The sequence below is a fragment of the Castor canadensis genome, chromosome 4 (genome assembly GCF_047511655.1).
Source record: "Castor canadensis chromosome 4, mCasCan1.hap1v2, whole genome shotgun sequence".
NCBI classification, from domain to species: domain Eukaryota; kingdom Metazoa; phylum Chordata; class Mammalia; order Rodentia; family Castoridae; genus Castor; species Castor canadensis.
This window is the reverse complement of record NC_133389.1, coordinates 41366440-41380352: the sequence shown is the minus strand read 5'-3', so window position 1 is coordinate 41380352 and position 13913 is coordinate 41366440. Positions and strand designations below refer to the sequence as shown.

The 13913-nt window shown below is 39.7% G+C and overlaps 1 protein-coding gene across 3 annotated transcripts in view; it reads left to right on the top strand.

Moving 5' to 3' along the window:
* Positions 1-830: 830 nt before the first annotated feature.
* LOC141422491 (putative Polycomb group protein ASXL3) overlaps positions 831-13913 on the top strand; it is a 59364-nt gene continuing 46281 nt past the window's right edge. For all 3 annotated transcript variants that reach the window (XM_074070053.1, XM_074070052.1, XM_074070054.1), the window contains exon 1: positions 831-986. In XM_074070053.1, the coding sequence (XP_073926154.1) occupies positions 933-986 (54 nt within the window). In that variant the 5' untranslated portion in view covers positions 831-932. The remainder of the gene's footprint in view (positions 987-13913) is intronic.

Below are 13913 nucleotides of genomic sequence, written 5' to 3'. Positions count from 1 at the left end.
ATTAGTGCCATGGCATGGCATTGCCTTGATCCAGGGATCTTAGTCTTGCGGTGTTGAAGAGGATGTAGCGGGCTCAACATTGTATCAAGTTGCACATTCAATGTTAGTCTGTATCAGAAGAGGCTGATTCTGTTGAACAAGGTTCTGGGCATCTACCCAGTCAAGCAGAAACAGGGTTAAAGGAGTCCAGTAGAGGGGAGTAGTGCGGAGTGAGTGTGTATGTGTGTGTACGCACAGAACAGAGGCGCCGAGTTGCCAGCAGAGTCTGCATAAGTTCCAAAGGCCACAGTGTCCGCGGTTTTCGGCCCTAGCGGGACAGGGGGACCAAGGAGGACCCGCCTTCCCGGAGTGGGCATCGCCCTGTGGATTTGGGGGCCGGGTTGGGAGCGGAGGGGTCTCGCGAGGGCTTAAGGGCGTGGCCGGAGTAGGGGGCGCGCGGCGAGTGTGCGCGGGTGTGCGCGCGCGGAAGGCGAGCGAGTGTGAGCGCGGCGGCGAGTGTGAGCGCGGCGAGTGTGCGGCCGCGTCGCCATTCCCCGTGACGTCAGAGTGTATTGTTGTGAGCGGGGCCGAGCGGAGCATCCCCGGAGCTGTCACCGCGGCGGCCGCGGCGGCGGCGCAGCGCAAGCCCCGCACGAGCGAGCCCGGCCGGCGCCGCCCCCGCCCCCGGCCCCGGCGCCGCCGCCGCCGCCGCCGCCGCCCCCGCCCCCGGCCTGCCCGCCGCGCGCCGCCGCCGCCGCCGCCGCGCGCCCCCACCCGTCCACCCACCCCACCCCCTCGCTCCATCCCTCCCACCCGCCGCCGCCGCCCGCGCGCCTCCCCCCGCGGAGCGAGTGCGGGTCACCGGGTCACTGGGTCATTGTCTCCGCGCCCGAACCCCGAGCACCCCGTGGAATCCCCCACGTCATCATCAGAACCATCAATGAGATGCAAACATGAAAGACAAGAGGAAGAAGAAGGACCGCACCTGGGCCGAGGCTGCCCGCCTGGTACGTACCGCCCTCCCTCCCCCGCCCGCGCGTCCCGCCAGCCCCGCCGCTCGCCCCGCGCCGGCCCGCGGCGGCGGAGACGGCCACTTCCAGCCCCAGCCGCCGCCCGCTCGCCCGGCTCCTGCTCTTTGTTATTCCGCGGGAGTGGGCTCGCCCAGGGGCCCCTGTGTGTGTGCGTGCGCGCGCGGAGGGGCGCAGCGATTATCTCGGGGAGCCCCGCGCCCGCCGCGCCCGGGACCGCCCGGGACACTTCTCCCGGTACTTCGCGCTCGGGGCTCGGCTGTGCCTTCTCCACCGGTGAATCTCCGAGCGCTCGGCGCCGCTCCGCTTCCCTCTCTGCCGCTCCGGAGACCTTTGTGTGGCAATTACCACTCCCTCCTGGCCCCTCCACCCCCCGGAATTTCATCAATAACTCTGTACACGGTCTGGGTGTCTGTTCGGCGTTTGTGAGTTCAAACATTTTACACGTGCATGCACAGTGTGTGTCCGACACGGACTTGTGGGGCGTGTGCATGTGGGGCTCGATCATTGCGTGTCTGTGTGCCGTGGCGTGTGCATTATGTATGCACAGTGATACGTGCATGTTTTGTGTGGATCCGGTTCGCCGTGTTTGTAGGTATTGTGCTCTGCTCGGTGTTTGTGTGTACGTTCTGTGCACGTGTGTGCAATTCGTGAGTATGTGTGAGTGTGTGTTTGGTGAAGTTGGGTCAGTGCCATTTGTTGTGGCAGGTTTAGAGTGTACAGCTAGGTGTGTTTTACTGCTGCCTTTCTGGGCGGTGTTACTTGACTCCTTTTCCTTTTCTTTAACCTTTCGGCGCTTACGTTTTAATCATCGAAAGAATGTCTCTATAGAAATGCTGCTTGGCAGAGGGGCGTCGGCGTCTGTGGTTTGATGCATGTATATGTGTGTGTGTTTTCTTTTCTTTTCCCCCCATCTTTTAAACGGGTAAACGTTTACAGCTGTAAACGTTTTTTTTTTTTTTTTTTAAGGGTATTTCTGTACCGTGTGTCTCACGGGAATGCAAGGCATTACATTTGAAGCTGAGCCTTTCAGGGTTTTGGCTGCATAAATTAAATATTTATTCACCAACTTGCTGCCTGTTATAAATTGGCCAAAAGAAAGCAGGGTGAATGTAGTAGGGTGTGGGGGGGAACTCAGGACGTGTTATTGGGTTGACTTTGTAAAGATTGTTTTACCGTAACTCTCGTCGTTTTAAAAAGCGTTTGAGTAACTACATTATGCTCAAGGAGGACATTTGTCAAAAGTAATTATCTGAGTTTCTTTGAAGGGCCTTGCTAATATGTCTTTGGATTCTTGCAAAGGGGTTTAGATAATTGGCCCTATTGCCCTGCGAAGAAGTGACAAAAGTCCCTTTAAATTGTAATCTGGTTATTGGTAGCGGGAGTGGCCAGGCCCTTTTACTTGTTCATCTCTTAATTTGGTAGTGGCATATGTGATCATTTCTCCTCTTATCTGTGTTTGTGTTAATCGCTAAATCACTCTCGCTGTGCATGAATGGGCGGGTGATAGTCATTCTCTAATGAACTGTGTCTGGGAGAGGAAACTTAGTTATAGGGATATATGAGAAGTAAGCAGTAAGTGTTAAGTAGATGCCAGATTGATGTTATCACTGAGTTTTTGCCAGACCATAGTACCTTACTTATTGTTTGCTTCGCCATTAATTCAGAATTGTGTGGGGGTGTGCGAGGCTTCTGAAAATGCATTATTCAGGTTCCTTGGAGTGACAATCAAGTACTATTATAGAGCTTCATTGTATATATTTTAAACAAGTGAACAATAAGTTGATTTATAAATATTTAAAATAATGATTCATGAATTAGCCCTATCTGCCTGCAGAGAATTATTTAGTAGATAACATTATTCTGATGGAATTGAAAGCTAGCCATTTGTATTCAATCAGTGTATGTTACTACTCTCAAACGTACTGAGCTTCATTTGATGGAATTGTGATATATCTTTATTGCTATACCTTTGCAGTAGATTTCTGAGTCACAGTTTTTGTCAAAAGTTGAATTTTCCTCTTGTAAAGTTCATTAATGGGAAAAGACACTAGGAGTCATCAACACAAAAGAATTAATGATAGACCAGATGTCTCTATTTTAACCAGACATATTGAACTAGTAGTTATGGTAATTTTTCAATTTGGTCCAAGTTATTTTTCCCTTGGTAGTTGTACAAATGTGTATGCGTTTAAAATGTGACAGTTGAAATAAAATGCTGAATAAAATAGCAAGTAATTGTACTGGAAATGTCATTTTCAGAAATTTGTGATTTGTAAAAGTGAATTATGGTCATTCTTTGTGAATAAAGGAGAAATTGACCCATTTGGATAGTGGTTACATTTGTTAATGTTCTAGTGTATATAATTACATGAATGCATATGGACTCAGACTCTATTCCAAACTTGCACAATAAAGTATTTTTACTTTTATAATTAATAATATTAATTTACACTCAAAGAAAAGGGAATTTTAAAAGCATTTTTGTAGTATAGATACTATTATTCCATGTTTTTAAATGGTCCTGCTGGTTTTGCTGTTGTTTAGGACTTTTACCCTTTTTTTTTTCTATCAAATATTAAACCAGGAATCAGATTGTAAAAGTAAAGACTAAGAATGGATGGAAAATGTGCAACTCAGTATGAGATTCTTGCACTGTGTGAACTAGAAAGAGTACTTAAGTACTCTTAACACTAAGAATAATCTTCCAGTTCGTAAGATTCATACACACACCCACCATCTGCTGGTGTGTGTTTGTGTGTGGTTTTTCTTAAAAGAGAGAACACAACAGGGAGAAAATGTAAAATGAATATTTTTGAACTGTGACCAAAAGCTTATGTTTAAATGTAGCTTCATCTTCATTTTAAGAAAAACATATATGGAGAAGAATAATTTTCCTAAAGTAAGAATTTCCAGTTAACAACAGAATTTTTGCTTTCTTTCTTTCTTTGTGGGAAAAGTATACAGTCTCCGAATCTGCAAACTCTGAGTGGCAACTCCAGGGATTTTGTTTTACATATAGATTCAGCTACCAAGCTCTACTGTTTCCTCAGGGAGTGTAATGCTGGTATGTGGTGGGTTTGCTCAGTTTACGGAAGGAGGAATGGTGGTGTAATTTGCCTGCATTTTCAGGAATGCAGTGATTATTAACAGGCTGCCATCTTAAAACAATAATACCACATTTTCTTCACCCCCCCCCCTCTTTTTTTTCCTTCTTTCTTCCTGCCCTGCATCAGTTGCAGAATTTTAGCCTTTAGCCTCCTTCCCTCCTCCAAGGCCTTCTGCAGTTGTAGTTGTTACTTTGCGCATTGCCATTTAATATGGAGTCGGCTCCCAAACCAGATGCATTTTCATCTGTTTTATCTGCTGTTCTAAGGTTGTAGAGTCTCAGAGGATCCCACAATCAAATGGAAGTATCTTCTGTCTTAATATTTGTAGACCACAATAAGAATAAAAATCAAAACCATAACTCATGTCGAGCTGGGGCTTTGACTTTAATCCTTTTGACTTTTATCTCAAGTCTTCACTGTGTTACTATAAATACAGTTTAAACCATTGTGAAAGGATCTTCATGCTTCTTTGTAAAAAAAAAAATGGGGATTTGAGGGGACTTTGTTTTACAGCACTAAGGGGTTTCTTTGTTACTGGCTTAACAGAATATACTGTTATTTATATATTTATTCTAGGTTAATTCTTTTTTTTACATGCAGAAATGTTGTTGCTTTGTGATAGTTTCATCACTTTGTTCTGCAGGGAATGCTGCTTTAAGATAATGATTCAATGTATTAATTTTTCCCCAAGAGTTTCCTTCTATTTGTTCTATCCCTTACAATCTTTGTTTAGTCTCAGTGGCACCTGAAAATAAATCTTAACATTTCAATAGCTTTGTGCTGGTAACATGGCTGATTTATTTACTCATAGTTTAGATACATCAATACAAATAATGAACATCAGGTTGGTTTTTTTTTTTCTGTAGTTCAAGGTGACCTTTGAGAAAATTTCTAAATAGCAGATTTACCTCATTGTTGGGAGAAAACATGCATATAACTCTTTATGCCACAATAGGATTACTGAAGGTTTTAAGTAAATTGAAGTTTGATAAATCGCATTGTATTAAAAATTAAGTAGGAGGGTTTATTAATTAAGGGAAATCTGTGTGAATCTTTTGCACAGTGAAGATTCTTTTTGCATAATGCATTACATTCTAAATAAACTGTTAGGGTTTCTATAAAATGAAGCTCAATGGTACCAGCAGCTGTTAAAATAGGAAACAGTTCATAACTGTTAATTTGCTGGTTTTGCCTTTTCTCTTTGTATTATCTCAGAAATATTGTGGAGATGGAGGAAAGTTTGGAATTGCTTTTATCATTTTTCTCACTGTGCTAGTGATGTTTAAATTTTAGGCTAGGGTCAGGCCTCTTTAACAGTAAAGACAATTTTGACTTGTGATTTGGAGTCACCTCAAGGTGCACATGAATGTAACTGTGAAAACGCTTATTTGCTCATGAGCCTGGCTAATCTGTTTCTGCAAATGCAGTTTTATTTTCAATCACTTAAATTTTACTTGCTTTGATTCAGCTGTTTTCTGAGATCCACACTTAGCATCTTGTCTTCATGTCTCTCATCATCTCTTCTTTCAAATATGGAACTTAAATTTCCATTTTGAAGTTTGAAAGATAGAAAAAAGTTTAGTGATCTCTACACCTATTCAGAAATAAAATGAGTTTCAAGTTTGAAAATGAATTTAAGTTATGAGTAATGTAAACGTAGGCCCAGTGCTTAGGTTTTTAGTTTTTTTCCATTTGTTGACATGAGTATGAATCTTAGGGATTGCTTTTTAAAGTCTTTCTCTTTTCTGATATATTCTTTAGTACCAGTTGAATTGTTGGCTGTAAGAAATGGACTGTCATTTTGGATCTCTGGCCTTTATTTAGACTTGTAGAGTTGTACCTGTGAAGGAATTTCACCACAGAAAGGCTAACCAGGAAAGAAATTAAATTCAACATTTAGTAATATAATAGCTTCAAAAATGCATTGGAAATGAGAAATATGGCCCCTAAATATTTTGTGGGTTTCTGCTTAGATGGTTCAAATGCTGGGAAACTGGGGGGTCCAAAGATACATCCCCAAGGAGTGTAAAGTTCAGTAGAGGAATAAGAAAAAGTGGAGGATGACTGAGCGGACACCATGGGTAGGTGACACATGAATGATCAAGCAGGTGCTGGTTTACAGATTTACAGAAGGGAGGAGCTGTGTAGTACATGGTGATGGTGGAATGCTTCATGGATTAGGTAAAACCAGAATGGGCCTTGAAATAGGAGTAAGTTTAATCAGGTGATGATTGAAGAACATTCCAAGAAGAGAATGCTGCTCAAGCAAAGGTAAGAGGGTAGGTTTAGTGGCATGAGCACATGAGTCTAGATGTATCAGTGTAATCAAAGACTGGAGGGCATAAGGCCCTGGGATTCAAATGAAAATTAAATTGTGATCATATTGGGGAGGTATTTGGAAATCAACTTAAGGCAGTAAGATGTGGCATGGGGCTAGTAGGGTAGAAGGTAGAAGGAGAATTAACTCCACCCTCCTATGCTCACACAGGAACACACAAAAAAATGAATATCCCTTATTATACGTGTGTTTGTACAGTGAGAGAGGGTGCATGAGTGGTCAGAGGTATGTCTGAATGCTCCCATTAATTGGCACTAAAGAGTTTGAAAACAATTAGATAATACATTTACCAAGGGAAGCAAAGTACAAATTTGTAAATAATATACATTACATTTATATAAGACATATACAGAGTGCTTTATTTGTTCCCTGAAATACCCTCTTGAGATCACTAGGTAGCTAGGATTATCTTAGTAACTGTGTATGAGGGTGCATAGGACACGTCCAGTATTGCCACCATGTCCTGAAGGGACAGCATTGGACAGGATTTTCATTTTATTAAATTCTACCCTGCCTCTCTGGTTAAAAAAACCAAATACATGGGAGTCTCTCCCCGCCTCCCCCTTCTCCTTTCCTTTCCTTTCTTCTCCCTTCCTCCCCCAATCTTCCCTTCCTCCCCCAATCTTTCTTTCTCTTTGCCTCTTTAGGTGAAGTTATACTATTCTAATTTTACATTTTCCACTTCCTTCTCCCCCACCCCAAAGCTTGTGAGTCCAGCAGCTCCTGGCTCCTTCCGGATAGGGCCAGGAGGTGGGGTGTCCTGGAGCCACTCTCAGCTGTTTGCTGGCACTGAGCGCCTTGATTGTTCTGCTTTTGTCCTTGCACAGTTGGTAGCTGCTGAAATCTAGCCCTGACTGAAACTTTCCCTGAAGAGCCCTTGGGGAACAAATAGAAACATTATATGATTAGCCACATTGTTTTCATTATTAAACAAATCTACATAAAAGGGTGGCAATTAACAGCTTTATCTGCCTGAACTTAGACACCTTCCTTTCCTCTTCTGTCAGTGTTTCCACTTGAAGTGGTAACAATTAACTGTTGCTGGTTTTAATGTCAGCAACTGACAACACTAAATTGGGAATAGGCACTTTTCCTGGTTGATTGACACACAGCCCTCTGACACATTCTTATGTCGGTTTAAGGCAAATTCATGCCCTGGGGTTAGAGCCAAAGGGCTTGTCAGAACATTGCCTTTAATAGCTGAAATATATAACTTAAGTGACATTCAAGACCTTAGCACTGGTGGAACTTTTAGAACCTGAGGAATTCTCCAAGACGGTGCAGATTATACTTTATGGACAAGCTTAAAGTGTAAGATTTTCTAAATGTATACGCGTGTAAAATTAATTTATGATACAATTGTTTATCATGGGTTTACTTTCCATAACTGTAGCATAAATTGAATCAGGAGAAAATAGATTTTGATTTTCAAAATTATTCTGTAGTTGGCACTTTTAGCAAGTATTTCATTCTTTATGCAACTATTGTGCAGCAGTTGATTTCTGAATGAAAATCAATAACAAATAATAGTTATCTGTGTCTTAAAGAAGGGATTAAAGTGGACCCTGTTCACTGTAGTCATGAGATAAATAGCAGTTCTAAGATTTTATTGATGAAAATATATTAGAACCTATGCTAATAATTTTCAGGAATTAAAAATTTAGATTGGATCCTTGTTCTTGTTTTCCAGTTAGTCACCAACGGTCATGATTTAGTGAAGCTGTTGTCTATTTTTCTGAGTCTTTTTATGTCAAAAATAAGTGACTGCATATGTGAGCCACATATATACTAAAACCTCTTGGCTGTAGCCACAGAACTGCATTACTCCAGAGAGTAACTACTAGGACTCTTTATGACCCTCATCTCTCATCCCCAACAGATAAATACTTACTTAAAAATGTATTTATAAGAAACTTGCCATTCTATAAAAAATGTGCTGTAATATCTTCAAAACCTGTTAGCAGAAATTGTCTTAAAGTGTTTCCTAAATACTTTCCATTTAATTTGTTTTCTCTTTTAAGTCAATACTAGAAGTTCAATTAAATGTTTCATTCAAACACCTCTGATATTCTTCTTCTCATCACTCTTTTTCTTCTTTCCCTATTAATTGAGTGCCCCCTTTCTCCGCTGCATCTCCCTTTTTATTCATTGTCCCCATCCTTCCCCTCACATTCTCACTCACCCCAGTGGCATGGTGTGGATGCCAGCCCTGATCTTTTCCCTGAATTTCAGATTTATATCAACAGTTCCTATTGTTTGTTTCCAGATACTGTAGATATCTCAGATGAAATTTATACAGCTAATTTAAACATTTATTGAACACTTCCCACAAATGTGTCATGCACTGGACATACTCACAACTTGTAGCAATTTCTACAGCCTTAAGTTTATTTTATATTCTTTCTTTTGTGGTACTGGAATTATTCTTTTCAAACATGTACATTAGTAATTTTAGCATTAGTTAATTGATTAAGTCTATTAGCATATTTTATCAGCTTCTGTGCCCAACTGTATTTTTTGTGTTACACTTCCTTTTTTTCCCCAAATTACCTCATTTTACAGCTTGTATTTTATCTTTTTATGTGAAGACCTCTGGGTCTAAACAGATAGTCTTTGGGTGTCTAAAAGGTGCCTTTGCTTTTTAAAGAAAAATACTTTATTAAACTTTAACATTTTGAGATTCATATGACATTATAGGAATTGGAAGAAAAAAGTGTGAATACATAGTCACATCTTCCTCCTGTCATCCTTCTGTCCTCATGAACTGAGTTTGAATATAGTCATGTTTTGGTAAAAAAGCAGCTGTTTTGAAGCATTATTCTCTAAATCCATGGGTTACAATTTCAAGAGATCTCTTCACAAAGCTTAGCACATATTTAATTTTAAAAAGTAGACAAATTTAGTGTTAAAAGAGACCCTGCATTGCCCTCATCTTTATGATAATTTAGCTAGTTATAAAAATCTCAGTTAACTATCCTTAATATTTCAGAAATGTTTCTTCACTATGGTCATGCATCAATGAATGTGACACCTGGTCTGCTCTGCTCTGAGTTTGTTATTATTATATTATATATTGTACTAAATAATATATTATTATATTATAAAAGGTAATATGCCTTTTATATCTGAGAGTTGCTTCATCTTTAACATTTTGCAGTTTTAATACTGTCTCAATGTTGATGAATAGATCTGTATTTTATGTAGTATTTAAGAGTATATTTGTCACTATTTTTATGTGACTCATGTTTTATAGAATTTATTGTGTTGTATCCATACCAGACCATAAATTCTTTAAAATCTTTTAAGGGTCCTTTTATAACATCTAATAAATCTAGCATCTGTAGATTATGGGTTGGAGATTATATAAGAACAGTGAGGGAAGGACTTCTTTAATACTGAATAGGATGCAGTGATGAATGTGTTGACTTTACCGATCAGACTTATGGGTTGCAAGAAACAGAAAACAGCTCTTGATAAGTTAGGTAGAAAAGGAGGGTGGGGGGAAAGCAACAATCATCATGAAGGATCCAGAGAACCAGGCTTGAAAACAGTCAGGATCAGTAAAGGCTGAGCAGGAAAAGCACACAACAAAGGTTATGCTACAAGAATAGTCTAGTTGGAATATTGCTGCAGTACCACTCCCACCCATGCCAGGACCATGGTGACTCAGGGTTGTCCGAGGACAATGCATTGCTGCCAGTGTTTCATCAGTGCATCATAACCCAGTGTGTTTGCATCCCATGTTCAAGATTCAAGTTCACAGGCAGAAGTTTCTGATTGTCGAGAGTCTAGATTTCATGTCTGCTCCTTAGCTGCAAGGGAGGGACAAGCCCTGGAAACATCTCCATTTGCATTATCATAGCAAAAATAAAGTCCACAAGACTGAAGTTGAATGCATCATCTCTTCTCCACCTGTCTTCTCAACAACTCTCCTCCCCTTTCTCTCATTTATCAGTGAAAGCCACCTCCAGCTTCACCATTGTTCCAGCTGCAAATTTTCTTGCCATCATTAATGCCTTCTTATTTTTTCCTTTTATCCAGGAAATCACTAAATTCTATCATTTTTATCTTTTTCTTCAACTCTTCAAATTTTTTAAGTCTTAGATTACATACACTTCCACTGTCATTTACCTCACTTCAGGCAGTATATGAGTTAGGGAGAAAGTATAGATTAATGATGGGCCCCAAAATAAGGCAGGTTGGTGTTTGAGTGCAAATTCTGCCACTTACTATGCTTTCAACCTTGGGCAAGTTGTTTAACATCTCTGTTTTAATTCATTGTCTACTAAAGAAATAGTAAAGGAGAATGATGGAGGGGGTGAATTCAACTATGATATATTTGATATATTGTAAGAGCTTTTGTAAATGTCATAATGTATCCCCAGCACAACAACAACAAAAAAGAGAAATGGTATTTAAATTAGATAATGTGTATAAATGTACTTAGTACAATATCTGATATAAGATACTAGTAACTGGTATCTCTTCAGGCTGCTCCAAGCACTTTGTAACTTGTTTCACTGACTCTAGACTTAAAGCAGAAATATCAAGAAGAATCATCCTTGCATCTCTAACCACTTATTTAAAAGTGAAACTGGTTCATGGTACATCCTGTGAGTCAGACTTAATCCATGTTGGAAACAGTATTATCATAAAAGGGATTGAGAAAGTTAAAATACAGTGAAAGAAAAGAACAAGGAATTTTGAGGTAAATCAGGGATCACATCAGGAAGTTGTTATAGTCTGTAGACTTGAATGACCAAAAATGTAGAGTGGCTACTGATGTGGTGTAGGCTGACATTGTAGGAGAAGACTGGCTAACAGAAACTGTGGCCTTAGGTGGTGGAACATAGTTGTCATCTCTGCAAAGAGGAACCACAGAGGTTCATACTCTGATTCTTCTCTTTATCCATTCTCTGACTCCCAGTTATTGAGGGCATTCATAGATATTAGCGTTCTGGGACACAGAACTAGGTGGACAAGGGTAGACAGTAAATACGGAAGTTGGCTAACAGAGACTGTCCAGCATAACTCTTAAAAATGCTTAACAGATTTCCATTATTCCCAAGAGTATAGTCTGCACAGGTTTCAAAACATTTAGATCTGTCTTCTGCATACATGGTTGGTTTCATTGCTTAATTCTCCTGCCACTGGCACTCCAAACTCCAATCATATTAATTGTTCTGTCCCTAGTTTGCCTGCACTTTGTACATGTTGTTCCTTTGCTTTGTGAAATCCTCTCTCTCCAATCTTTCACTTTTTTTATATGGTAAAGTTTTAGACTTTCTTAAGATTTTAGCTTTCTTTGAGGAGCTTTTATATGTTCCCAAAGCACTTTGTAGTTGTTACAATGTATTATAATTTTCTGTTTACTCTCTTGTTTATAATTTTTCTCAAGTGAGGCTATACTACTTAAGTTGGTTTTGATTATGGTTGAATTAAGTGAATAAACCAAAGACGATTTTTCAGAGCAGCTGGCAAAGCCAAGTCTTTAAAAGTTTTCAACAGATCTGAAGAAACGGGGAGGGCTTCTGTATAAAACTTGTGTCTTCTTAATTCATGTCTGTGTGTTATTGCTGAATTGTTACCTGTACAATGTAAATGGATGAAATTCTCCAAGAATCAGTTAGATAACTACATCTACTTTTAGTCCAGTAGTGGCACTTTTTATTTCACTGGAATAATTTGATAGTCATTATAATTAGTAGCACTGGAAAATATTCAGTTACTGCCATTAATTTGCTAGGTATGATATGAATGCAGTGCAATAGAAATTCAGTAACCTAAAAGCAATGTTCTTATGTGTATGAGTTAATATGGTATAGTGATGACCTATAAAGACTTGCTAGGGCTGGAGGAGTGGCTCAAGTGGTAAGCACCTGCCTAGCAAGCATTAGGTCCTGAGTTCAAACCCCAGTACCACAAAAAAAAAAAAGACTTGCTATGACTTCCAAATCAGTAAAAGAGTTATCTAGTACATTGATTACAACATAGATTAGAAATATTTGTAAAATAACTTCTTTTATACACAGTGAAATAGTCATAAGCTTGGTGTCATAGCCTGCTTTTGAGAGTACAAGAATCTGGTATGAGGGAATAGTCTTAGTATATTAATTGTCATAAAATATTACTGTTGTATAGTATAGTGCTATAGTTTGGATTTGGTATGTCCCCAAATGTTCCATTGGTTAAAGACTTGTTCCCCAGCCTGTGATGCTGTTGGGAAGGTGATGGGACCTGTAAGAGATGATGCTTAGTAGGAGGCCTTAGGTTGTTGGGAGCTTGCCCTTGATGAGAATTGTGGGATTCTGGTCTCTTCCTCCTTCCCTTTAATTCCTGGTCATAAGATGGTAAAGGTTTCCTTTGTTATGGTTTCCTGATCACAGGCCCAAACTAATGAGGGCAAATCAGTTATGGGCTGAAACCTCTACAACTACAAGCCAAAATAAACCTTTTGTCTTCATAAGTTGATTATTTGAGATATTTCTTCAGTAATGGAAAAATGACTAGCACATGCAGAAATGCCTTTATCATTAATTAATAGTGATGGCTAATAAAACTATACTTTTGGGTATTTTTATGCCTGACCCTGCACTAACATGTTGTAAGTATTGTAATGCTTAACCCCAGGAGAAATATGTGGTGTTACCCACATTTTTCAAATGGAGAAATTGAGGCTAGCTGAGTTTTTCTCAGTTGCAAATGAAATAAATTTAACTCAAACTGGCTTAAGGTAAAAGGCTCACATAACTGAGAAATGTAAGAATGTACTTCAGTTGTAAATAGATGTAGAGATTAGAGAATGTGTTCAAGATAGTTGCTTCCTTTCCATCTTTGCCTTTCTCTTATACTGCTGGCACAGTTCTATCCAAGTCATGGGGAAGATGGTCATGGGTACTGCAGACCTGCATCCCCCAAGCTTAGCCATGACAACATAAAGAGAACCAATCTCATTCTCCCTTTCTTGGTTTCTTTCTCTCTCCCTCTTTCCCAGTCTCTCTCTCTCCATCATTTTTTAAAATCTCTATTCCTAGAAAGACTTCACCTTGTTCTTGGTTGGCTAATAGGTCTGTTTTTCTACCAATAGCAGTGGCTATTGCATCTTAGCAGTGGCTAAGATCAAGATAATATGATTGACTCCACATAATGATCACATAGAACAGAGAAGAAATACATAAAAGTACTAATAAAAGGCTGATGGAAAGTATGCTCAGAAAACAAATGATAAGTATAATTGCCTTTGTTATGTGAAGGGTGAGTTAAGTTGCTCAGCTAGTAAATGAGACTGGAATGAATAAAACCTATTCCAACTTCAGTGCTCTGGACCTTAAGTATTCTCATATAGTGTACTTTATCATTCATTATTTCTGGTGTTACCTTTATGATATTTGTTTTATACTAAAAACATGTTAGGGCCAAGACAGCCATGGCAAATATCTTCAGTATTTCTTTGGTCTG